The sequence below is a fragment of the Petaurus breviceps genome, unplaced genomic scaffold, assembly GCF_028583685.1.
Source record: "Petaurus breviceps papuanus isolate PSGF00001 unplaced genomic scaffold, PetGlider_PUasm1.0 91041, whole genome shotgun sequence".
NCBI lineage: Eukaryota > Metazoa > Chordata > Mammalia > Diprotodontia > Petauridae > Petaurus > Petaurus breviceps.
Genome location: NW_027187400.1, coordinates 14,750,755 through 14,776,526, shown reverse-complemented (window position 1 = coordinate 14,776,526; position 25,772 = coordinate 14,750,755). Strand labels below are relative to the sequence as shown.

At 43.8% G+C, this 25,772-nt stretch overlaps 1 protein-coding gene across 3 annotated transcripts in view; it reads right to left on the bottom strand.

The window, feature by feature from the left end:
* UBR4 (ubiquitin protein ligase E3 component n-recognin 4) overlaps positions 1 to 25,772 on the bottom strand; it is a 145,980-nt gene that overhangs the window by 12,913 nt on the left and 107,295 nt on the right. For all 3 annotated transcript variants that reach the window (XM_069079151.1, XM_069079152.1, XM_069079153.1), the window contains 15 exons: positions 23,753 to 23,950; positions 23,113 to 23,193; positions 20,493 to 20,580; positions 18,933 to 19,060; positions 16,588 to 16,695; positions 15,515 to 15,634; positions 14,019 to 14,209; positions 13,554 to 13,727; positions 13,013 to 13,112; positions 10,073 to 10,291; positions 8,361 to 8,474; positions 7,361 to 7,503; positions 4,905 to 5,030; positions 3,268 to 3,462; positions 697 to 921 (listed from right to left, as the gene is read on the bottom strand). In XM_069079151.1, the coding sequence (XP_068935252.1) occupies positions 697 to 921; positions 3,268 to 3,462; positions 4,905 to 5,030; positions 7,361 to 7,503; positions 8,361 to 8,474; positions 10,073 to 10,291; positions 13,013 to 13,112; positions 13,554 to 13,727; positions 14,019 to 14,209; positions 15,515 to 15,634; positions 16,588 to 16,695; positions 18,933 to 19,060; positions 20,493 to 20,580; positions 23,113 to 23,193; positions 23,753 to 23,950 (2,210 nt within the window). The remainder of the gene's footprint in view (positions 1 to 696; positions 922 to 3,267; positions 3,463 to 4,904; positions 5,031 to 7,360; positions 7,504 to 8,360; positions 8,475 to 10,072; positions 10,292 to 13,012; positions 13,113 to 13,553; positions 13,728 to 14,018; positions 14,210 to 15,514; positions 15,635 to 16,587; positions 16,696 to 18,932; positions 19,061 to 20,492; positions 20,581 to 23,112; positions 23,194 to 23,752; positions 23,951 to 25,772) is intronic.

Below are 25,772 nucleotides of genomic sequence, written 5' to 3'. Positions count from 1 at the left end.
CTAGGGCTTTTCCACCTCACTCTGTATTTATATTCTAAATTCTCATTTATATGTGTTGCTTCCTCTCCCCCATATTAGCATATATGGTCACAGAGGGACTGTTTTTTTTTTAATATCTCCAGAACTTAGCACAATGCCTGATATGTCATAAGCACTTAACAAACGTATGTTAACTGGGTGACCTAACATAGCAAAGTAATTCCGTGCCAGGGTGCTGAATTTACTGCTCTTGTGAAATGAGAAAAGGAAGTTCCAAGTTCTTTCCATTCTGAATTCTTCCTGTTTTATACATCAAAATGAGTGAATTCTACTAGAATTCTGATCAGGGCCCCCTGCCCTTCCCATTTGTATCTCTCTTGTGATACGTCTCTTGTGATAATTGGCTGGCTTGAGTATCAGAACTTTCACATAGCAAGTGACTTTTCAGTCACTTAAAAACAACATGGGAGGAAATGAACTGGGCTGTCAGGGGTAAAAGCCAACTGTCAGGCATGGACCTTAGCTTCAATGTGAGGGAATTTGGCCGACAAGACAAGAAAGGGTTAACATCAGTTACTGAGTCAAATAAACATTCCTTCACTTAGTACATACATGTTGCTAAGCAACTCTTAAATACGGGGAGAATACACTAGTCAAGACCACAAGGCAGCCACTCCAAAAGGAACAAAGAAGAAAGGCAAGGCTGGGACTACTGACCTGCTGGCTCCCCCTGGTGCCACTGCTCGGGCCTGGGAGATCACCAAGAGCCTCCGCAGGATCTCCACTCGGATGGCTCTCCATCTCTCTGGGGGCAAGATGTGAAGGGCCAGAACTGTGTAGTAGTGGGGCCCGTCCACCTCAAAGGCACTCTCCACCCACTTTTCCTTGGGTTGTTCTAAAAAGCTCTGCAAGTTCTTCTCTTCCCGGGAAGTTGCCCTGGTTCTGTAATACAAAGAACACCCCCACACACAATACGTGAAACCAGGACTTGACCAAAGCTTCCTTCTTTCCATCACTGAGCTCTGCTTTGAGGTTTTCTCAGATTAGCTGACACTGCACAACCAACCCTGTCTGCCAGGGGTCTTTCATGACTTACACCCAAAGTTTGGGCTACATTTGCATCTTTACAGTGAAGGGTTTTCTTTTCTCTTGATGTCAAGACAAGGCCTTCTCTCTCTTCATCCAACACTGCTCCTACCTCCCTACTTGCTCTCCTACATCAGCATCTTGGAATCAGGTGTGCAGACGGCAGGCAGCCTTGAACTTAGCCTGAGAAAGTGGTCTGGGGGAAACTGGAGGAGGGAGTGCAAGAGAAACACTGTTTCCTTGCTTGCTTTTCAGACAATGGCCAAGGATATAATTATAGAATGTGGGAGCTGGAAGAGCCCTGAGAACAGTGTTAGAATGTCAGAGCTGAACAAAACACTTAACAGAGATGTGTCAGTGCTGAAGGAGGGCCTTGGAACCAAGAATCCTAGAAGTAAAAAGGAGAATTTAGAGATCCTGTAGTCTAAATTCCTTGTTTTCCACAAGGAGAAATGCCTGTGGGGCACCAGGCTATACCTCTTAGGCTGGTTTAACTGTACAGCTCAGTATGGAGTCAAGAGTTTTGTTTCCTGAAATGGAGGACACTCCCTTACCCCAGCCCTCATACTCGAGGACCTCACTGATAATTCACCATCCATGGATGCTTTTACACTAACCTCTCCAGACCCTCAGGTGTGTCCTGCTGCCATCAAGGGTTTAAGAAATAGTTAAGTTTAAGATTCAATTATTTAATTAATTAATTATTTAAGATTTAAGTTTAAGAAGTATCTGGATGGAATTGTAATCTGTTTCAATGGAAAGGTTTTTCCTCAATATAAATCTATCTGGCAGCAGAAGAGAGAGCAGGCCTCAGAGTCGGGCAGAACCTTGGCAGGTTCCAAAGGGCCACTGCTGACCCATGCTGACTAATCATGTGACCCTGGGTCAGGGACTTCCTCTCTTAGTGGTCTGGGTCAGAGGGGGCAAACACAAGTGCAGCAGGAGCCAGGACCACATTAAAATGTAACTGGGAAACACTGAACAAAATAAATAAAAATACAACAGAGCACAAATAGCTGTGAATTTGTGGTTCTCCATGTCCATAAGCTGCCTGCCAGCAGGGTCCATCTCTATTTGACCCCCTGGTCTGCAGTGGCAGAGGGAGTGTCCACACTGGGAGTTCAGCCTCCACCTGAGGAGATCAAACACAGATGCACCTGGACCCCAACTGAGCCCTTGTCTTTAAATCCACAGCTGGGGGAGTGCCATGAAGAGTTCACTGAGGTGCTAAAATGGAATCCCTTCGCCTCAGCATTTCTCCTTATAAAAAGGAAGCCATGCCATAGCGAGGAGGGAAATGATGGGGAAGACTTCTGCCAAATGAAAGGCAGAAGCAAAGTAATGAATGGGTCCTGGGTGAATCCCCAAGTGCAGCACGAAGAGATGGGAAGTTCACTGGTGCCTGTGTAGATACTGTACTAAATAGCAAGCCATGATGCATCCGAACATGGACGTACCTGGGTGTTCTCTGTTTTTAAATGAAGAATGGGTGACAAGACCAAACTTCTTCTCTTTCAAGGAAATGGAAGGGAGAACTACAGTGTGAGGCAGAACTGAAAAAAGCAAAGGAAGACTGTCCTCGTGTCTCACTGACCTCAGGGGGAATGGCCAAGTCCTGGGACACACTGTCACTCCTGGCAGATGTGGGGTGGGACAGGCAGGGAGGTGGTCACTGTCTCTGTGATTTGCCTTCCCTGCCCTCCTAAGCACTTCTTGCAGCACTTTTAGATGTCAACCTATCTGCTCTATAATCCAGTTTTGGATGAACAAAGCTGTCTTTTCTCCTGGCTGCCTTCCCATGCAGATGACATTTCCAGGTGATCTCTAGCCCTGTGCCCCGTCTCCCAGCATCAATGTCCCCAGACAGATATGGACAAATATACACTCACAGCCCAAATGAGTCTGGGAGGGAGATGAATGGAACTGCCCCAGGTATTTCTCTTGTATAAATGGGCCCTCGTTCTGGCCACTGGCAGCCATTTTCCACTATGCCCTGGACTGATGACCCAGCTCAAAAATGCCGTGCCTGGCAGTCCACAGAGAAAGCAAGGACATTATTTGGAATGCCAATTTCCCTTCTTTCCCTAGTACTGGTAGTCATTTTTCAGAGGCAGATAGCCTCTCTGTAGCATCAACTCTGGAAACAAGCATAGGGAACAAAGAAAACTGGGGAAAGAGGTAGATGGCTAGGTGGATACTGACGTGTTCAGGACATAAAGCACGGTGTGAATGATGTACGGGATTAGGTGTATGTTGCTCTCTCTGCCGCCACCTCCTGTGTCAACGCTGAATGACTGTTCCATGGCAAAACGGAGGAAGAGTAACTTGATGTCATGAACATTAAGTTGATAAGTGGGCTCTCGCTGCCCCGTGCACTCCTGGAGGTACGTGTTATGTCTGAGGAAAGCAGAAAGAAAGATTAGGAAAAGAAATGGAAACATTAACTCCTTATTTAAAATGTTACCATTCCCGCTTTGCAAATCCAATTCCAATAGAGAGCTCCTTTCCTACCACCTCCTACTAAGGCCCAGGCCAGGCCTCCACTGCCTACAGGCCACAAAAGTGATTCAAATGGATCAGATTAGCAACAGATTTGCAGGTGAAAGGGGGGCTAGAAAGCACACAAAGGTATATGAAATTTGCATCTTTCTACTTTAGATTTTAATGTAACTAAAGTGAGCAGAGACATGCCAATTTCTTGAAGGATAAATTTCTACAGGACACATCCATTCTCTCATCTGGAAGTCGAGCCTGGAAAATGAGAGTTTTGGATTAGACTACAACCAAGGTCCCTTCCAGCTGCAAATCCTAACATCCCATAAAAGGGAAAAGGTCACACTCCTCTCTGTTCTTCTACCCAAGAAGGGTTTCAGAATCCTTTTGTCATTCCCCAAATTTCTATCCTAACACTTTTTACTAGTGTATTTCTAATAGGAATTTTCACTTCATCCCTTTGTCTTATGAAATAAAGCAGGAGATCCACTTCAGAGACTCACCCCAAGGAGCTAAAGACTTAAAAGAGGCCAAATCATAAAAATAACAGTAACAGCTGATGTTTATATAATGCTCTCAGGCAGCACTTCTTAAACTGTGACCCATAGTTTTTTGTTTTTTTTTTTTTTTAAAAAGGAATTGGGGGTAACTTGCCCAAGGTTACACGGCCAGTTTTTTTTCGTGGGTGTTAAGTATCTGAGGCCAGAACTGATCTCAGGTCCCCCCCCCCGCACCCCCCGACTCCGGGGCCAGCGTTCTTACTCACTGTGCCACCTAGCTGCCCCTGTGACCCATAGTTTTAAGAAGTGCTAAGGGGGTTGAGAGTGGAAAAAGTTCAAGAAGTCCTGCCTAAGGTTTGCAAAGTGCTTGACATTCATGTCACTACAGTGTGATTCAGTGAGCTCTGGAACTTCTCTGGGGACTGGTATCTACATGTTCCTCAAGGACACAAGGCAGAGGTGGACAAAGGGATGTTCACCACCATGCAATAAGAACTGAGCCTGCTCACCTACACAGGCTCAGTTCTCTGAGTGTGTTGGGTCATGTCAAGTCACGATGTTGGTGACACCAAAGTCATCTCTGGGAGGCCCAAAAGCCACCAAAATAATGACCAAATATGGCCTTCATCACCTTTGGCAAAGCAGAAGGCTTCTGACCAAGCAGGCAGAGAGATCTAGTTTGCTCTGGGCACAAGTGATATAGGTAATGGAGTTTGGGTCTTGTCATGACTAAACTATCAACTTTTTATCATCGAGGTGTGGGCTAAAAAAAGATAATTGCTCCCAGCTGATATCATCCTTACTACCAGGAATTCCATATCAGATGATGAAAAACTCAAGACTCACCTTGCCAAGCAAGTGGCAAAAGCTGACTCTGGGACATGGGGTCCCCAGACAGGGAGAAGTCCATTGCACTTGGTGTTGGCATTCTGAAGGGCTGCACTCTCCCATTCTTCTCGACCTCGGGCCAATCTACAGAGATAAGGGAGCACAAGAGAATGCTGGGACTCACCCCACCAGGTCCTTGTGAAAGACAGGGCTCCAGCTGAAGCAGGTTTCATGCTGGATCTCAAAATGGGCAGCCCCATCCCTCCTCCCCAGTGGCTGTTGATGGCACACCATATAGGTCCATTTTTCAGTAACACTACTACAGTGTACAAGTGTCAAGGCCTGGCTCCCCTGAAACAGCTGACTGACCCATGGGTCAGTGTCACTGGTATAGACTGGCAGCTAAAGAATGACCAATGGAGCAGAACTGCCCCCTTAGACTGACTGATCCTAAGTCACAGCACATGTGGGAGTGGGGGACCACAGGCAGAAGACCCCAGTTTTTAGAGTTCTGGCTCTCCCCCTTGTTAGCAAGCTTGGCTGCTGGACAAGACAGTTTATTTCTCTGAGACTTATTTTCCTCCTCTATAAAATGAATATAGTGATCCTTGGATCATCTACTTTTTTTTTTTTGCTTTTTTCAGGGGCAATTGGGGTTAAGTGACTTACCCAAGGTCACACAGGTAGTGTTAAGTGTCTAAGGCCGGATTTGAACTCAGGTTCTCCTGACTCCAGGGGTGGTGCTCTATTCACTATGCCACCTAGCCACCCTAGACCATCTACTTCTTGTGGTGGTTGTAAAGAAAGTATTTTGTAGAGCATAAAACACTAAATGAGCAGTTACTCAGACTTAGTGGAGTTCTTACTCTGCACTAGGTGGTGACCTACCAGCAAGAGGAGTGCCCCTGGCTCCCTCCAAGTTAGGGTTGACTCAGAAGGCAACATGGAATAGGTCTGGAGCTAGAGATCTCAAACACCTTCTTGCTTCCTCCTAGAACCATTTAGAACTCCCTAGATCCCTTGGTTTCCTTCAAAGCTCAGCTCAAGTATCACCTTTTCCAGGAAGCCTTTCTCTACTACTCCCTATCCCCGGCTACTAGTGTTGCCCTATCCCTCCAAATAATCTTGTATTTATTTTGTATATATTTGTATGTGGTACATGTTATTTCCTCTGATAAAACGTAAACTCCTCAAGGGCAGGTCTCTGTATCCCACCAAGGCCGAGTATGCTTGTTAACCAAATGGTATTTCTACAGTCCTGAGCAAGTCACTTGACCACTCCGCTTCAGATTCCTCTGTTTAAAAAGAAGGGCCTGGATCAGAGGCCGTTGGTAGACTCTTTCAGCTCAGTCCTAGGATTTAGCATGTCCTAAGTGTCTGCTCTGGGCTACCTTCTCTTCATTCCCTCAGCTACATCAAGGGATCTCCTTTTTCCAATATCTATGGTAATGCTCAGAGCTGACTGTGCCAAGAGTCGCTTCTTTGGCCAGGATTATGCCGTAAAGCTGGAAATAATTTGCAAATACAACAAAACATGAAGAGAACTGCTTTCCTGGATATGCGCTTCCTCAGCTGGTTCCTTTGAAGAGGGAGTAGGGCTCATCTGCCTTCTCCCACCTCGAGAATGGAATGCCCCCACCTTAGTGTTTAAGTCTCTGATCTTGGTGACTTTGGGGAACATGGAGAGAGGTGGTGCTTAGCACAATTCCTGGCTTACAGACCACAAAAAGGAAGCCTAGGGAAGCAAACTTGTATGTGATGGACTTAAGGAACTTGGGACTTTTGAATCTCAAGACCAGTGAGTGCTTTCAATGAGTAACATATTTTGGTTCAGTATAAGGAAAAAATAACTACAGTTCTTTAAACCTCGGTGCCTTGGGAAGGAGCAGATTCCCTTCGTTCAAGGTCTTTAAGCAGAGAATGGATGGTTATTTATTAGGGTGTTGTAGAAGGCTTTTTTACAACTTAGAGTTAGCAAAGTTGAGTTCAAATCCCAGCTCTGACATTTAACAAATGTCTTTGATGGAGGGTTTCTCCTCTGTAAAATTAAAGATGATATTAATTATACTACCATTCCCAGAGGTCTGTTGTGAAGAAAGTACTTTGTAGACCTTCAAAGAGCTAAAGAAATGTCAATGATGATGAAAAGAGGCAGTGCAATGCAGTGCGACATAGGAGTAGAAGAACACTCACTGGTCTAAGAAGTCAAAAGTCTATCACATCCAAGTTTACTTCCCTGGGCTTCCTTTTCCTGATCTATAAAAGGGGGTGAAAATACTTAATGGCCTATACCTCACAGGCTTAATGTGACAAAAGCCCTTGGTAAACCTTCCAGTGCTGCAGAATGTGAGGAGTTATTATGGCCACAGAGCCTCCCAGACCCTGCCTCTGGAGGTATTCCATGGGTCCAGCCTCTTGCCCTGTTCCTCAGCCCTTTGCGAGGTAAAAGGCCAAGGAAGCCCACCCTAGCCTACCTGACAGCCGCCAAGTGACAGTCGTAGTGGACGATGTTGAAGTGGGACACGGTGCTATAGCCCTGCTGCTTCCGGGGCTTATTCTCCAGCTCTTCCAGCGCCACCCGCTTAGTGAAGGTGTAAATGCCCAATACCTTTGCAGGCTGCAAAGGCAAAAGCAGCTTAGCAGGGGGAGAGAAATCCTAACATGTAGCCCAAGTTAGGGCTGCAAAGGGTGGTATTTGAGGTTTCACTGGTGGGAGAGGGGGCCCTTGCTTAGACAGAAGAGAACTGGACACTGGTCTCTCCTGAGCACAAAGCATATGATGAGGGGAGGTAGTATAAAACTGAATGGACAGCCCACAGGATGTCTACACTCAGGGAGAGGCCCTTTACATGACAAGGACAGAAATAAACCTGAGCTGTCATAGAAAGTTTTCACTCCATCTGTTTGAAAACTAACCAAAAATGCCTTCTTGGAAATGACTTGCCCTCCAAAGTCATATAGGCAATTCTGAAAGAGCCTGCAATATGGAAGGGTCAGGGGTACAACAGCCTTCATCCCAGGATGCTTGCCCTTAATTAGGCTACGTTCCAAGTAGAAAACCCAAGGCAAACAGACACAGTCCACTTTTTAAGCCTCTCAGTCACATAAGTTCCTTCTCTACTAGAGGCAAAGAAAGGTAAAAACTAGAGTTAAGTGAATTTTAAAAATAGGGAGAGATTTCAATTGTCCTCCTAGGTCACCCCTAGATGGTAACATCAGTTTCCTTCACGTCATTAACACAGGGGGACCAAATCTATAGTCAAACTACACGTCCTGAGATCATGATCAATATGAGACAAAATAACTCCCCAGACGGTGGATGGTCACTTCCAGGCACTGGCAGTGCCAAGCTGATGCCAAGGCCATTTTCCCATGAAACTGGTATGCCTTGTTGAATATACCCAAGCTGCCTTTTGGAGTTCCTGTCCAACCAGCCCTGCATATTCCCAGTCTCTAGGATCTTCGTGGCCATACCTGGAACTTGTAGCCCTCCCTGCAGATGCAGCAGGTGAGGCCTGGTTCTTCAATTAACTCCTCCATCTGCTTCAGCAGGGCCGTCTTAGTCACAACTTGACCCTTCTCATTTGTCTGCAAAAGGAATTTCAGTCAGGACTGAGAAAGTCAAAGGGAGTTTCCACCCAGCCTGAGAAAGCATAGGAATGCAGATGGCCTCTGGCTGCTCGAACTTGCTGGTGGCAATGCCTGCAGTCTCCAACGAGGGTAAAATGGACATGGTGCAAAGAGCCCCTGAGTGTGAAGCCTAGCTCTGCCACTTACAATCTGTGTGATCCAAGGCAAGTGACCTCACATTTCTCTAGGCCTCAGTTTCTTCCTCTGTTACAAGAAGATAATTTGCACTACCTCCCACAGGGTTTGTTATAGGAACTCAAATGAGCTAATACTTGTGAAGTGCTTTGTCAACCCTAAAGAGTTAGAGATAAGAGTAGGGAATAGAAATCTGACCAGTGATTTCAGTGGATTGAGGAAATACATATTGATAAAACCTTCCTCTAGTGCAGGTTGGCACCTTCTCCACAAATTATCCTCCTGTCCTAAGGAGCTGCCTGGGTCACTCCCTAAGAGAGCAGGTTAAGTGATCTGCCCAGGGTCACATAGCCAGTACATGTCAGAGACAAGACACATGCTGGATAAATGTAAAAGTAATGAAAGTCATGGGACCACAGTCAAAAGCATAGGCTTCCCCTGGTGTTCTGTCCCTTCAAACAGAAGTCCCACAGGTAGAACACAAACCTTAGCCAAGAAAACACTCCTATCTTCATGCTAGGAGCTGCCACTAGTCTCCCTGCTCAAGCATGGAGAATGGAGGAAGCATCTATTGGCATCCCTGGCCTCAAGCCCACCCCTGCCCTGTACCTAGAATGAGCTCAGGCCCCAGCTAAATCAGGGAAGACAGCCTGCCTGGCCCATTAGCAACATGAACAAGCAACATGATAAAACAAGGGGCCAGTGGAAAGAGACCTGGATTTGGAGTCAAGAGATCTGGGCTATTTTGAATAAAACCCTATAATGCTCCATAGCAACGCTCTAAAAGACAGTGGGGTATAGGGCAAAGGGCACTGGTCTCAAGTCCTAAGACTCTGACATCTATTAGCTCCATGACTTTGGGCAAGTCCTTCAGTTTCCTCATCTACAAGAGAGAGACAACGACAACATACCATCCACTTTTCAGGGTTGCTATGAGGAAAAAGCTTTGATGCCCTGAGACTCTTTCCAAACCTGAGTGTCTATAATTCTCTGCTACTCACTGAGGTATTGGGAAGGGATACCTAGCAAGACAGGAGTGCCAGGTGTAGGGGACAGAACTCTGGCTTTAGATCCAGAGCCCTGAGTGTGCCTTCCAGTTCCCACACAAGTTTGGCCATGGCATTTCTGAGCCTTAGACTCCTCATCTGTAAAATGTGAATAACACTTGCCCTATCTTAGCACTGTTGTATAACCATGACGATGCTGATAAGACACTTGGATTTGTTTTAAGGTTTTCAAAACACTCTTTACATACTCTTTCCAATACCCCTGAGGTGCAGGTATGATTATCATCTGTTTTTCAGATGTGGCCACACAGCAGGCCTTGAGCCCAGAGCTCCTTGTCTAACTAGACACTGTATCAACACAGACTGGATTGTGTTGAAGGGGAGGAAGAGCAGGGGATGGCATCGCAGTATTACCGTCATGCCTAGGGTCCCCAAGGCCTTCTGTCTCATGGCCATGGCCATGCGCTTCTTCTCTGCCCGTGTCTCCTTTCGGGCTGCATCAATCTTCTTGTTCACCTCCGGGTGCTCTCGAAGTGCCTCCAACAAGTTCTCGGCCAGGGTCCCGATGCCCTCATCGCTAGACACCTGCTCCAATTTGTGCAGGTTTGTAATGGAATCTGTACCAATGAGCACCTGCCACAAGGTAAGAGTGAGACATACCTCTGGTTACCATGAGAAGACACTTTTTATATAAACTCCCCAAGTTTTGAGCACCAAAGGAATGGTTCTTAGTTTATAGTTAACACACCTAGTATTGCCACTCTGAAATCTTTCAGAAAGTAAGTAACAACAATGGAACTGAATTCCTATCCTTGTTCCCCTCCCTATCATTTCTGGAGCCTTGGAAAGGTCACTTTCCTTAATAGATCTGTTGCCTTCACTGGAAAAGGAGGGGACTGGATTAGATCATCTCTCAGGTCCCAGTTTGGCCCTAAATCCTATACTCAGTATTGGTTCTCTCCTTAGAAGGACACAGAAAAACATCAGGAGATAAAGAGTATCCACAAAAGATCAGCAAGCCAGAAAACAGGGCCAACTGAGAAAAAATAAGAAGTATCAGGATGACCCGAAGAAGAAAAGGCTGATCTCACTAGTCACATGAAAAAAATTTCCCAATCACTAATAATTAGAGAAATACAAATTAAAACAACTCCAAGGTTTCACCACACACCCATCAGATTGGTGAAGCTGACAAAAAAGGAAAATGACAAACACTATAGAGGGTGTGGGAAAACCAGCAGATTATTGCACTGTCGGTAGAGATGTCAACTGGGAGAACCATTTAGGAAAATAACTTGGAATGGTGCTGACAGAGTACTATACTGTGCATCCCTCTGACCCAGGCATATATCCCAGAGAACAAAAAAAGGGGAAAAGGACCTATGTGTACAAAAATATTTATAACAGCCCTTTTAGTGGTGGCAAAAAACTAGAAAATAGGGGCGCCCAGGTAACACAGTGAGTAAGAGCACTGGCCCCAGAGTCAGGATGACCTAGGATCGAATCAGGGCTCAGACACTTAGCACCCACCCAGAAACACCTGTCCATGTAACCTTGAGCAAGTTACTTAACCCCAATTGCTTTAAAAAAAACAAACAAAAAAAAACCCTAGAAACTAAATGGGTGCCCATCAACTGGGGAATGGCTGAACAAACTGCAGCATATAGATGGAATGGAATCAAATACTATTGTGTCATGAGAAATGACGAACTGATGAGGAGTAAAGAAAGCAAAACCAGATGAACAAATTTATACAATAACAGCATTAGAAAGACAAATAATTCTGAAAGACTCAGGAACTCTGATCAACACAATGACCAACATGACTCCAAAGAAATGATGATGAACAATGCTATCTCTTAAGAGAAGGATGATGGACTAAATATGCAGAATTGGACTCATGTTTTTGAACATGGTTAATGTATGAGTTTGTTCTATGTGATTGTACATATTTGTTAAAAGTGGTTCCCCCCCTCCCCTTTCTCAATTTATGTGGGGAGGGAGGAAGATAGGAGAAAATATTTTTAAAAAGAGAAGGCTGAATGATTATATTAAAAAATTGGATGTATAAATGTTCTCATTGGTAATAAAGTGCTTTTTGGCTTGAAATATGTTGATGGAACCATATCAGTGCTATGTGTACTTTCATAACAAAATGTGTGCCCATATTAGGGATTTTTAATATTTGACTAGGAAAAGTACTATTAGCAACAACATGTTATCATGAAAGCCCTATTCAAAGCATTAAATAATCAAAAAGCATTTATTAAGTGCTTATTATGTGCCAGGCATTATATTAGGTGCTGAGATCAGGCTGGTAAACATGGGTGTAAAGGCTTAGATAAAACAGCACATTCTAGGAGCTTGGGCTTTAGGCTGGGAATCAGGAGACTTCACTCCTAACCTCTGCTAAGCCACCATGTTTCCCTTGAGTAAGACGCTTAAATCTATGTTTCTCAATTTCCCCCATTTACAAAACAGGGATTTTAAACAGCACAAAAACACATGAGGATAAATAAAATATCTTTGTGAAAAATACTTGGAACTCTTTTGAGGTGGGATGCCAGATACATCAAAGTTAATACTATAATTCTCTTCACTGAAGGTGAACAAAAGGAAATGGACTTAATACATAATGAAGAATTCTGCCACTGTAAGCAATTCACTAAGCTGCTTACCAGGATGGGTCACCAAGCTAGGGTGTGGAACTGTTTTCACCAAAGAACCCTGTTCTACAGATCCAAACCCCAGGTTTAGGTACAGACCTATCTGGAGGCAGAGGGATGGACTAATTAGTTCTGAAATCAGCCATCTGCCTGAGGCCAATCATAATGTGTGCTGAGCTATGGAAAGCTGGAAAATAGTAGCAGCAAAGGGATCCGGGTGTCAGGCAGCAAACAGAAAGGTGCTCATTCTGAACAAAGCCTTCAGGCTGATCAAGAGGACAAAAAGGTAACTGGGCTCAAGAACACCGGCCACCAGGCAGCTTCCATGCTCAGGTGCCATGGAAAGAAATAATGGACACTCAATGGTCTTGTCAGTACCACCCAGAGACCAATCAACAGCTACTTATCTCACTTTTAAGATTTTTAAGATCTCTGAAGACATGGGCTGCCTGAAGAACTCAAGGCACTCTGAAAACTATATCTTGGGATTCCTTGGAAACAGAAAGAAAATCTGGCTGACCTCTGCAGTCCTTTTCTGACCTGGAAATCTTACATTCCTCATCACAGTAGTAACTTACAAATCACAGCAAGTTATATCTTGAAACCTGAGGGAAGAAAGACTTGCTCCGTGTCCTTCATGGGCTCCTTTTTTTTCTGATACAAAAGGCAGAGAGCACTGGCTTCTCACCTGGGTGGAAGGGTGCTGAATGGCTAGCCCACGAAGAAGTCTTAAGATGAAGGGGAGGGCTGGGCGAGATAAAAACTTCTTCCAAATGTCAGCATCCAAACTGCAAGACAAAAAGAGGTCCTCAGCAGCAGTTCAGGAAAACTAATGAATCCCCCAGATTCAGAAGGAACATGCCTTCTCTGATGGGCTCTGCCCATCAATGGCCAGTTGAGCTTGGCTTGCCCAGAGAAGCCACATGGTCATTGTCCAATCAGGCTGAGGAATCCCTGGCTATACAAAAACTCCCGTGAGGCCACACAGTAAAGCGCACAGCAACACCTCTCATCACAGCTGCTGTTATTCTGCCCTCTCCCCACAAGAACACTGGAAGCTTTGTAAGCTAAGTGCGGAATTCTCTGCAGAGGTGGGGGGCGACAGGGTGGCTGTGCTGGGCCGCTCTTTTCATTTCTTATGCTCGGCTCACTGGGTGGGAAAGGAGAACGCTGCACAAGCAGAAGCTGAAGGCTAAAGGCAGGGAGGCCCTGTGCGGGGTGCCCCTTACTTCTTGGCACCAGGGATGTGCTTCTTCATGTAGTCCAGGGCGCTCTGCGTGACGCCCTTCTGCAGGATCAGGTCTTTCAGCTGGTGTCCGTTACTGTTGTTTTTGATGCCAGCAGCTATCTTGCAGAAACAGTCCAGGAAGACTTTGTCATCACCAGTGTGATCCTCATCATACCTAGGAGGACAAAGAAAGGGGGAAGGAATCAGAGATCTGTCAAGAGGCCAAAGCCCAGAATCATCCATGCTGGAGGCTAGAAGAGTGACTGGGGATCAGCTAACACCCCCCCCCCCTTGTACCAGGAATAAAAGTGCAGCCAAGGAAGAGAAGAAGCTTGCAGAGGGTGCCCAGGGTTCATCAGGTGAGCCCCCAGCTAGACAGTGTATACTCCCACCCCACCCCCAGGCAGATGGCTCAGGGATTCCAGGCAGGAATCCTCTTCCACTATACAATCTCAGAGCAACATACTTGTCAAAGTTGCAGTATGGCTTGAATCGCTCCACCAGGATCTGCATTTTCTCCATCTCTCCAAAGGACAAATATGGGATAATTCGCAACAAACCCTGAAGGACACTGGGATTAGAGCGCACGAAAGTGCTATTGATCTGGTCCAGCAACATCACCAGCTGATCCTTGTCACCTGTCAGGAGAAGGTTGCCCTGAAACAATAACCAAGAAGAGATAGAAAAGAGACATCCTGTCAATGGTGCAAGAATATTTTTTTACCCCATTCTTCCCAAGCAACTAGACATTTCCCAGTTCCAACAGAGCTTGATTGGTCCCCAGAAGTAGTGACCCTTAACACCCCAATTCAGTGAAAACATCCTTCAGGAGGCCCACAGATAAAAGGAAGTCTAAACTCTCAGAGTTGGAAGGGTCTATATAAAGTCCTCAAGTTTAATCTATACCTGAGTGGAAATCCTCCTAGGTAGGGGGTGGGGGAGGGTGTGTATATATTTATAGCTGTAGAGAAACATATCTAAACTTTATTGTGGTCCTTGGGGGGAGAGAGATTGGGGTTGAGGGGGGAAAAAAACAAAGTAAAAAAGTGCACAGCAGAAAACAAAAGAAAACTCACAAGGAAGCAAAGAAAAGATGGACAATTCTCAACATGAGTATTATTTATCATATAGGCTTTCTTGAAATGAAAATTTATTGTTACATATTTTAAATACTCTTTTATGTTCTGCTATGCACATGACATGCTTTTTTTTCTTCCTAACTTTCTATTTAAGTTCCAATAATTAAGTTTGTGATGTTTCTGTTTCTTTACTCTATTCTGTGTTTGTGGTCTGGCATTTGAATCTAAAATAAAATTTTGAAAAAAAAAATCCCCCTAAGACCTGCCCAGTTTTTACTTAAAAACTTCTTGTGACAAGGAGCTCAGAATGAGAGCTCATTCTACACCTGGATAGTAATGTTTATGAGGGAACAGTAGGATCCACCCAAGGCAGCACTCCTAAACTCTCCAGTATTTCCAAGGGTCTGGATACAGCACTCTAACCTGAGCCAAGGAAAATGTGGCATTCCTGAGAATAACTCTGGGGACAGAACCACAGACAGGGATGACAAAACTTCAGAAAGATAAAGGAGAAACCTGGTGGCTATTGAGCAAAGTGACAATATTATCAGTCTGAGTTCCCCTAAAACCAAAGGATTCAGAATTGACCTGAACCAGTTCAACCCCAGGCAGTAAGGTGGTGGTATCAAGCTCAAACAGATCTCTGGGGGTAGCATGATGACTTATAAAATCAGAAATGACCATTATCTATGTTGCAATGTACTTTTTAATTTATTTTGTTAAACATTTCTCGATGTCTTTTTAATCTGCTTCAGACAGCACTTCCGGCAAGGCTGAGTTTGGAGCAGACTGTGCCTCAGCCCTGCCAAGCCACTACAAAGTGAAACAGCTCAAGTGCTCAAACAACACTTGTGAGCTGCCCAGGCCCTCCCCCAGCTCTCACCTTGTCCTCACTCAGGGGCTCAGCATTCGACTCATCCAGAATGATCTCCATGATGCTGAGCACCTGCTCTGCCACAGCTGCCCCTCCACTGTCCTTGCTTTCCTGCTCTGCCACCAGGGCCTGGGGAAAGAAGATTCCATTGTCTGGGGGATAAAACCAGAGACTCTTTACCCCGCCATGCTAATGGATCCAACCTCTCCTTGCTGCCCCTCGACAGGCCCATTCACAGAATCTCAGAGTTGGAAGGGATCACAAAAGTCATCTAACACAAATGGTACCAAAATAAAAATTCCCTTCGTAATATCCTTGACAAATGGCTAGTGTCTGCCTAAAGCCTTATAATGAGAGGGACCCCACTACTTCCCTGAAGCAGCCCATTCCATGTTTGGACAGCTCTAACTGTTAGCACAGCTCTAATCTTACTGAGCCTAAATATGCCTCTCTGCAACTTTCAGTCTAGTTCTGCCCTTTGGGGGCAAGTGGAACAAATCTAATCCTTCTTCCATACAACACTCCTTCAAATATTTGAAAACAGCCACCATCTCTCTCTCCTGCTAAATGTTCTCTTCCTCAGGTCCACTCTCAGGGCTCTAATGCACAGGATGGGGCAAGGAGAATATAATAAGAAATAAAGGAGGATTGGGGGAGGTGAGTTGGCTTCGAAGACCCTTTCTTAAGCATTATGAAAGAAAGCAAAATCACATCCTGGTGATTATGTTTCTAGAAGTTAAAACCAGCTTAAGGTTTAGGCTACATAGTGGCTATCATCTCATCTTGTCTTTGTGTAAATTCAGGAAGAGGATAATGTGGCACTTGGTACCACAGGGAAGAGGAAGAACTGTTTCTTCAATCTGAAGAGATAATACAAAATAGCTGGAAGATGGACTGCATTCACTCTAGAAGGCTGCTTCAGAGATGCAGCAAATGACCTGAGTCACAAAGTCAACCTAACAAATCAATTTAGGCTGTTTCTTGCCAATCTCCCGAGACAGCTGAAGACCTAGGAGAGAGGAAATCCCAAGGTCTCTCTCCCCCACCTCAGGCTTACATAACTCCCAGTCCAGTCTCTTTACCAAGTTAAGAGTGCCCAGCATGACATTCAAAGTGTTCATCTCAAGCTTGACCAGCTGCTGCCGATTCACTTTCACCTTCACACAGTAACTGAACAGTTTAAGCAGTACCTGCCAAGAAAAACCAGGTAAATTCTACATCTGAAAATAGATAGAGCCTAGGAAGTGGTGAGTTGCTAAGCTGTATGAGGCTGAAATGGTCTTAGAAAGAAGTATTGGCAAGTCATGCTCAAAATAACTATAAAATCCATCAAATATGTGGAGTCAATTTACCAAAGCATACTCAATAAATGCCTGTAAAGATACAATTACAAAATGCTTCTTAAAAAAACACAAAGGGGCAGCTAGGTATCACAGTGAATAGAGCACCAGCCCTGGAGTCAGGAGGACCTGAGTTCAAATCCGACCTCAGACACTTGACACTTGTGTGACCTTGGGCAAGTCACTTAACTGTCTTGCCTCCAAAAACAAAACAAAAAAAAGAAGTCAAAAAAACAATAAAGGGAGTTAATTCAGTGTTCATGGATGGACCTTGCCACACAATAAAAATGATAATTCTAACAAAATTAATCTTACATTTAATGCTGTACTAATCACACTACCAAGGAGATATTTTACAAAGCTAAAGTAATAACAAAATTCATGTGGAGGAACAAAAGATCTAGAATAATAATGTTAAAAAAAAGTATGAACAAAAGGGGAGAAATCTCAAACTATATTATAAAATAGTAAACATCAGCTTTATTTTTAGTAGGTCAATGCTAAAGATTAGACAAAGAAAAACAATAGAACTCAATAATCTAGTATTCAATCAATTAAAAACAAAATCAGCTAGGGAAAAACTCCGTATTTGATAAAAAATGATGGGAAAACTAGAAAGTAGTCCAAATATAATTAAGTTTAAATCAACATCTTACACCAGAAGCCACAAAAAATTAAAATACACAGTCTGAATATTAAAGACCATAACATTAAAAAAAATTAGAGGAGAAAAACAGATCATGTATCTTTCAAAGCTTTGGCTAAGGGAATGAATTCTTAATCGAATAAAGGATAGAGGTGATTACAAAAAATAAAATGAATATGACATGAAATGCATGAACAAAATTAATGTAACTAAGATAAAAAGGAAAGCAATGAACTGGGGAAAATTCAATATGGGCCTGATAGTCAAGATATATAGGCAATTAAAAGAAATATATATAACCAAAAGTCATTCCCTAATATAGTCAAAGTACAGCAAAAAAATAATTCTCCAAAGAATTAAAAACTATTAATAGCCACATGAAAGAACATGTCAAATCATTAAGAGAAATGCAAATCAAACAATTCTGAGGTTTCACTTCATATTTAACAAGTTGAAAAATGTAAATGGAAAAACAAAATTTATTTAAATAAATAATAAAATTTTACTTAAGTAAAAAAAAATCACACAGGAAAAAAGTAGATGCTTAATCACAGGCCCAAAATTGAATCAAAGTGGCCACATACCATCAGTTCTCTCCTTATCGAGATATTCTCTAAGGAATAGGAGTTTGGAGATAAAAGAAGGAGGAGCTATAGTAGAATGACTGGGAAATCAAGTCAGGTTATAGTTCTGCTAAAGGACTGGCTTCTCCATGGATCAGGGGCTCCCCTCTATTCCAACAGCCAACTGCAAGGGAACCTAACCATCAATGAACAGAACTGTAAGGTGTGACTGCTTTGAAAAGTGCCCTTATCAATTTCAACAGGCATTTGGGAATGATAAAACTCATGATCTAAATTACAAAGGGAGAAGCAAAGGGATCCAAAGACTCCTTGGCAATAATTATGTGACCTGGGGCAAACCTCTCTATTAAGGTTTATAATATTATAATTAATTGTTATAACGTTATAATGTTACTTGTTCTCATATCTCTGGAGGCTTTAAATGACGGAGACAATGTTTGTGAAGCTCTTATAAATCCTCAAAATCCAAAAAAACAAACAATAATGGAATAGTTGGATACATGTTTTCACTATGATCCTAGGGGAGAAAAATAAAAAAGTTATATTATAAGTCCTAAAACCCAGCTTAAGTACAATTATCAGCTGGAGAAAAAACAAGTAAATAGTTACTCCATAGCAGTGACCAAGAGAAGAGTCATTATGTTGGTTCCTTAGTAATACAAAATTTTCCTTATGCCTAAAGATATGAGTGAACCAAGGAGGAAAACGTTTTGGGAAACTGTATGGGTCCAAAGTCTTCTTCCCGAGCTCTCCTTCACAGAGAGGGATTATGCTGCCCTCTGGAGCTAAGCTGAATTACTGTCACATGCCACTTTTCAGAGTCAAAAGGGTGCCTCCCCTCTGATTCACCCACTCACCGTCAGAAGATGTCTGCCCTGTTTAAAATCCTTGATCCCAGCCAGTCTGTTGAGCATGCAATCCAAGCCCCCACACTGGGCCATCACACCAGCCATCTTATACACCTCTTCCTCATCTTCTTCTTCATCTAAAGAGAGGGGACCCATATAACGGTGAGGACGAGCAGGAACGGAGACCATCAAGTAGCCTGACAACATTTTCATTACCTACAACCCTTCCTCCTAATGAACAAGGAATTACTCAAGGGGGCCTAGAAGGGATGTTATATTCAACTGTTATGTTTCACCCCCCATAGGAGCAATTAAGGCCAGAGCTAATCAGAGTGAAGCCTTTTGACTCTAATCTGTCTGTTAGTCCTCTGCTCAAAAAACTTTTGTGGCTCCACACTCTACATAAAAGAAGAACTCACCTGGCATAGGAGACTTCCCACAATCTGGGTGTAACCTGATTTTCAAGGCTTCTATTTCAAACTACTCTCCTTCATGCTCTTAATCACACTGGACTACTAGCTGTTTCCTGATTTCATCCTACCTTCTCCCACTAATTCTGCATTTGTGTAGGCTGCCCCAATGCACTCTCCCGTTGTTACTGTGGGCTGAAATTCTTCTCTTCCTTCCAGTGTTATTTCAAAGTCTTCTTCTATAAAGCTTTCCCTAATTTCTCCAGCTGAAAGTGAGCCCTCTCTAACCCTCCTCAAATTTCCCAGTGGCTTGAAAGAATAGAGGATAGGGCACTGGGCCTTAAGTCAAGAGGACTTGAGTTCAAATCCTGCCTCATACACTTACTAGCTATGTGACCCTAGGCAAGTCATTTAATGTCTGTTTGCCTTAGTTTCCTCATCTGTACCTTGAAGAGAATCAAACAAGATGATGACTGTAAAGTGCAAGGCACAGCATGGGTACTTAGCAGGCAATTAATAATTAGTTGTTTCCTTCCTTCCCTCCTTTGCACATTTTACCTGGCTCTCCTTTATCTGCCTTTATCATGTGCTACAATGAATCACACTAATTTCTATTCATGATGTATTCCTCTCCTCAGTCACACTGAAAGCTCCCTGAGGGCAAAGACTACGTCATTTTTCATCTTTGTATGACTGTTGCCTAGCACAGGGTCTTGTATACAGTAAACTTTACTGCATGCACCCTGAATTGAGGAGAAAATGGGCATTACTAATCAGTCAAAAAGCATTACTAAGAACCTACTATGTGTCAGGCACTGTCCTAAATGCTAGGGATACAAAGAAAGAAAAAGACAGTCCCTGCCCTTAAGAAGCCCTTGCCTAATGGAGGAGACCACAAGCAAACAGCTGTGCACAAACAACAGGTAAGACAATAAACTGAAGAGAATCAACAAAGGGAGGGCAAACCATTCCAGAGAAAGAAAAAATGTTTCTTCTTCTCTCCATCAGCAAACAAAAATGGATGAGAGCTCAGTCCATTGTTATGCTCATACAGATAACAGATAAGGGCAGAAGGGATGGACTTTCAACAAGTGGAGATCCTGTTTTAGAGCTGCAAATCCCAGGTCACTTGGAATGGAACTTCCTGAGACGATGATACCTGTGGTGGAATCCAGGGACTCAATGAATTCCTCAGTGGCATCACCCAACAAGCCCCTCATGCGGTAGATGATCCTCATGGGTTCTCCCTGAGTAGAGAAAATAGAAAAACTTCATTCACTTCCGTGACAAGTTCACTTAGACACCCTGACCTCATTTTCAATGGTGAGCCCTGTTGGGCCTTAAGATCTAGACTCTAGGGGCAGGATGGAGGATCATGTCTGCCTTGAGGAAAGGCCTTCCATTTTGTTGTAAGAATGAGTTGAGTCAAGCACAGAATGCCACAATCCTCATTACCCAGACACCAGAGTCTGAATCACCACAAAATGTAAACCCCTATAATACAGTACTGTCCTCTGGGAACTATATATGTACAGAGATATAGGTATACCTCACAGGATATTGCCTTGAGTTATATCATTTTACAACAATGTCATTAATATATTATGGCCCAAACCTAATACCATTGGAGAGACCAGATTCTCCAATACATGTATACTGGATGGTTAGTGACAAACCAAGCTACTGCCTAAGCCTGAATGATATTCCTTTGTATATGCATAAACACTAATTTTATAGACCAGTCCATTTAAACAATAAGTGAAAACCCATTCTACAGTTTCTTCATGAAACCAATGAATGTTAGGTGGGAAGTAGCATGTTTGCCACAGTAGATAAAATGTTGGATTTGAAACCAAGATCTAAAATCAAATCCCCATCTCTGATGCATATTACAGTGTGGGCATAGGCAAGTCACTTAACCTTTCTAAGCCTCAGTTTCTTCATCTGTGAAATGGAGAAAATAACACCTATAGGACCTACCTAAGGGAAATGTTGGGAGGCTCAACTGAGAACACACCCACACACACACACACACACACACACACACACACGCATAAACATGTATGTATAGGTGTACTCTATCTTTGTTATGTGTGCATATGTACATCTCCCTGCAAACTTTAAGGTTCTATGTAAATGGCAGTTATCATTACTATCCTAATGTGCACACACACAAAATCCTGTGGATATAGGTATGTACATATATATACACCTATATATACATATACCTGCAGCAAAATGGGAGTTTGGGGTTTTTTTTTTTTCAGTTTCCCCTCTTATAATGAAATGCCACATCAATGATCAGTCTTAGAGAGCAGCTCTTTCATGTAGGAAGTGGTCTAGAACTTCCCTGAAAATCCAACTCACCCACCCATTCACTTCTTCCAAGGAGAGGGCAGACCCCTGAAGCAAAAGTAAGAACTACCCAAGGAAGCACATAAGAGGAGAGGCTAATTAGAAGAAAGAGCTGTTTAATTAAAGACAAGCCTTCATAAGTAATCACAGACAGGAAAAGAAAACAGTAAGTCCATCCGTTGCCTAAAGAGGGAACGGGGGCTCTAAAACCACAGCCTTACAACAGGCAAAAGTTTAACTCTTTAGCCACTCTCCTGTCCAGGTCTTATAATGAAGCGTCAGACTCAAACTTTCAGAAAGTCATAGGACTTTCTGAGGCAGCTCTGGGAATGAGGAGCTGAGAAAGAGAGAAGCTGTTACAAAGTCCCAAGAAACCTAATGTAGACCAAAGAGTGCTTATTAACATCACTTCAAATACGCAAGCCCAAAAGAAGACCTCAGGGAAAGCTGCTCAAAAGCTTACAATAGTTCAGCACTGAACATTACAGGAAACCTAGAAAAATAGTATATCAGCACCAAAAACCCAAGGAAACAAGGGGAAGAAGAGCAGGTCTGAGGCAACGGCTGTGAGCCTGAAGAATGTCAAGGAGACTTGAAACCATGGTCCAGATACATGACTAACAAAAGCAAGGCAGAGGAAAGCTGTTCTCTAATGGTGATGTCCCTCAAGTCTAATGTTTCCCATCTCAGTCAGGCAGGCAACACTGAATGCAAAGCCCACAGTGGTGCTTTAGGCAAGGTGGATGGGGCAGGGAGAGAGATAGTGAAGATGCTGCAAAAGAAGCAACAGAGCAGGGAAAGAGAAACACGGGAAGGAAGACGAGATCCAAGAAAGGGATGGGAGGAGAGGAATGGAGGGGAGGGGACAGACTAAGGAGGAGAGAGAAAGGAAAGGACAGCATGGAGATAGTCTCATGTTGCTGAAAGGAAAAGACCAGAATTAAAGGATTCCCAAAGAAGATGGAGAGCATTGCTCCCCTTTCCTCACACCAAAGCAGGGAGTGTCTGTTTGGGGTCTTGTAAAATGGGGGTGCCACTGCCTGACGCAGCACAGTGTTCCAGGGATTACAGATCAGTCACTGTCCCAGAAAATGCCAAGGATTAACTTTTGCAAAAAGGTTTCAATCTGAAGAGGAGGGAGACAGAAAAGTGTGCACAGTCACAGTGCTCACTCTTGCAGGCAGGGCAGGCCAGTCTTCCAAATCCTTACGGCTGCCACGCTAGAGGAGGCTTGTGCCTCACGTCTCCAGTAAAGTCCTCTAATCTCCTGAAGCTCTTACACCTCTACTAGTCTGCAGCTAATTTCCTCAAAAGTAGGACAAGACAACTGGTTTCCATCCCACCAACCCCAAGCTTGAGAAATATAGCTCTGTAAGTGCTGATACAAGCAGCATTGAGTGGTGAGTAAGAAAGCAAGAACAGACCTCATTTGTGGGGCACCAGACCTTCTTATAAACCTCTGCCACAGGAAGATCCAAGCTGATAATTTTATTGTTCACTAGAAGCTGAAAGGAAAAGTAAATGGTTTTTAGTCCTAATAATTTCTAAGTAAATCACAAACAGATAAAACCCATCATACCATGGAAGTGAGACCCTGAAACGGGCTATCTCTGCTAAGGGCACAATGTTTTCACGCTTCTGACTCTAACTTAACTTAGAGATGAGCAAGTCCTCATCAATCCTTGCACCATCTTTCTCCTTTACGTAACGTGATTACAGTCAGACCAAAGAGGTCTTCTTCCCATCAGAGGCATCAAATTCATAACTAAGTACATCTCCATGGAGACTGAAGAGAACATTCAAGTGCAATGTTTCTTAGCCACTAGTTCGAAACCAATTTCTACTTGTATGTAAACCTTTTTCTTACTTCTTAAAAGTTATAAACTTTAAAACTGCCTCCTTTCTCTCCAGGCCCAATCTGCTTCACAAAATGGTCCACAGGTGAGGTCTGAGATACTTTTCCACTTCAGAGTAGAGTTTAGGTTGAGAAACACCAGTATAAAGCATTGAAATGACTAAAATTCCCATAAGTGGGCAGCCCTGCCAGGGCTCCTGAGCCTTTACCTCCATCCCACTGTCATCTTCCAGCAGGGCCACCAGATCGCAGTCCTGGCAGATCTTGTTCTTGATGTCCCTCATGAGAGGCCCAATACCTGGCTCATTGCTGCTATAAGGGTTGCCAGGCATGCGGCCCTGTAAGAAATCTTCCTGCTGGGGATCCTTCTCAAGCGTCACAAAGAACTCAGTTACTTCATTCTCTTCCTAAGGAACAAAGATGATGGTGGGGTCAGGGCAGCCTAGAAGTCATCACCTCCTCAGTGTGCCAGCAAGCACTGGTGTCTAGACTGCCTGGGCGGGGGGTCTGACACAAGGAGCCCCCCTTACTGAACTGATGACCCAGGGCTACGACAAGACACTTGGAGAAAAGAGCCCTTAGAAGTGGGGTATAGAGAACTGTCATATGTATTTGAAAGGAACCAACTAACGAGATTTTAGCAACTGCAGATCTATGTCTCAGGTGAAAAGGGTCAACTAGGGTCAGGAGCAGAAGAGCCACAAGAAGGTAACAATAAGCCCTATCTACATAATGTGAATGGGGCTGGGACAGAGAGCTAGAGCAGAGAGCCCAGAGAATTCCCCACATGCTTTTTTCACACACTGGTCCAATAACCTTCTAGGATAAAAGCTCCCTAAATTCTGGAAGGACTTATCTATATTAAATATTAAAATCCCTCCTGTGCCTAGTAAAACACACCTAACACCCAAAGACCCTTCCTACTCCGCATGCGAAAAGAAGGTTCTTCATTATTCTTGCCCAACAGGAGAAGACCTCTGGCTCATATAGAGGCATCTGCTCCTTTGCTCTTTCCTTGATGTCCATAAACATTCCTCTATCTTAGAGATCCCTATACCATCCCCATCCCCATCCCCCTATCCTTCAGGCTAGCATCCCCTCAAGTTAACCCCCCCGCCCCCGTCTCTTCTCCCTGTCACAGCTGCACTCTTACAATAAGCCGTCTAGACACGCTGCCTCTGCTTCTTCTCCTCCCAATCATTTGTCTCTGGCTGGCTAGCTTCCAAGTCCACCACTCAACGAAAACAGCTTTATCTAAGGTCACCAATGGTTCTTTCCTGCTAACTCCAATGGCCTTTTCTTAGTCCTTACCCTTCTCAACTCTCTGAAGCATCTGCCCCCCATGACACTTCTCTCTGACTACTCTCTCCACTGTTCTACTGTGGTTCACCTCCTGTCTAACTCTCTAAATGGGGGGTGTACTCCAGGGCTTACCTTGGGCTGGGTCTTCTTCTCTTACTTTCTATACCCTCTCTCTTCATGATCTCATTAGATCCTACTGGTCCAACCACCATGTCTCTGGAGATGATTCCCAGGTTTCATTTCACTCGAGAGTCCCACATCTCCAAATGTCTACTAAACATCTCCCCCCAAATGCTCCATATGCTTATAGCTCAAACACAAGTCCTAAACAAAACTCATTAGCTTTTCCCTAAACTCAAATCTCTTCAGCTAATCTCTCTCAGTGGTGGTTACCACCATTCTTCTAGTAACCTCAGTCCACATCATTGACGTCATGCTCCCCTTTCTCACTACTCCCCAATAACCAATCAGTTGCCAAGTTCTCCAATTCTACCTCCGTAGCATCTGTATCTGTGCCCTCCTCTTCACTCACACCCCCAGCACACTAATACAGGTATTCATCACCTCTCACCTAAAATATTACAATAGCTTCCTAATTATCCTCACTGTATCCAATCTCTCCCCTCTTTAATCCTCCCCACAGCTGCCAAACTGATGTTCCTAAACCAAGGGGTGAGAAACCTGCGGCTTCAAGGCCACATGTGGCTCTCTAGGTCCGAGTGTGGCCCTTTGACTGAATCCAAACTTCACAGAACAAATCCTCTTAATAAAAAGATTTGTTCTGTAAAACTTGGACTCAGTCAAAAGACCACATCCAAGGACCTAGTAGGCCATATGTAGCCTTGAGGCCCCAGGTTCCCCACCCCTGTCTAAAATATAGGTCTGATCACGTCATTCCCCTGCTCAAGCAGCTTCAGAGGCTCTCCA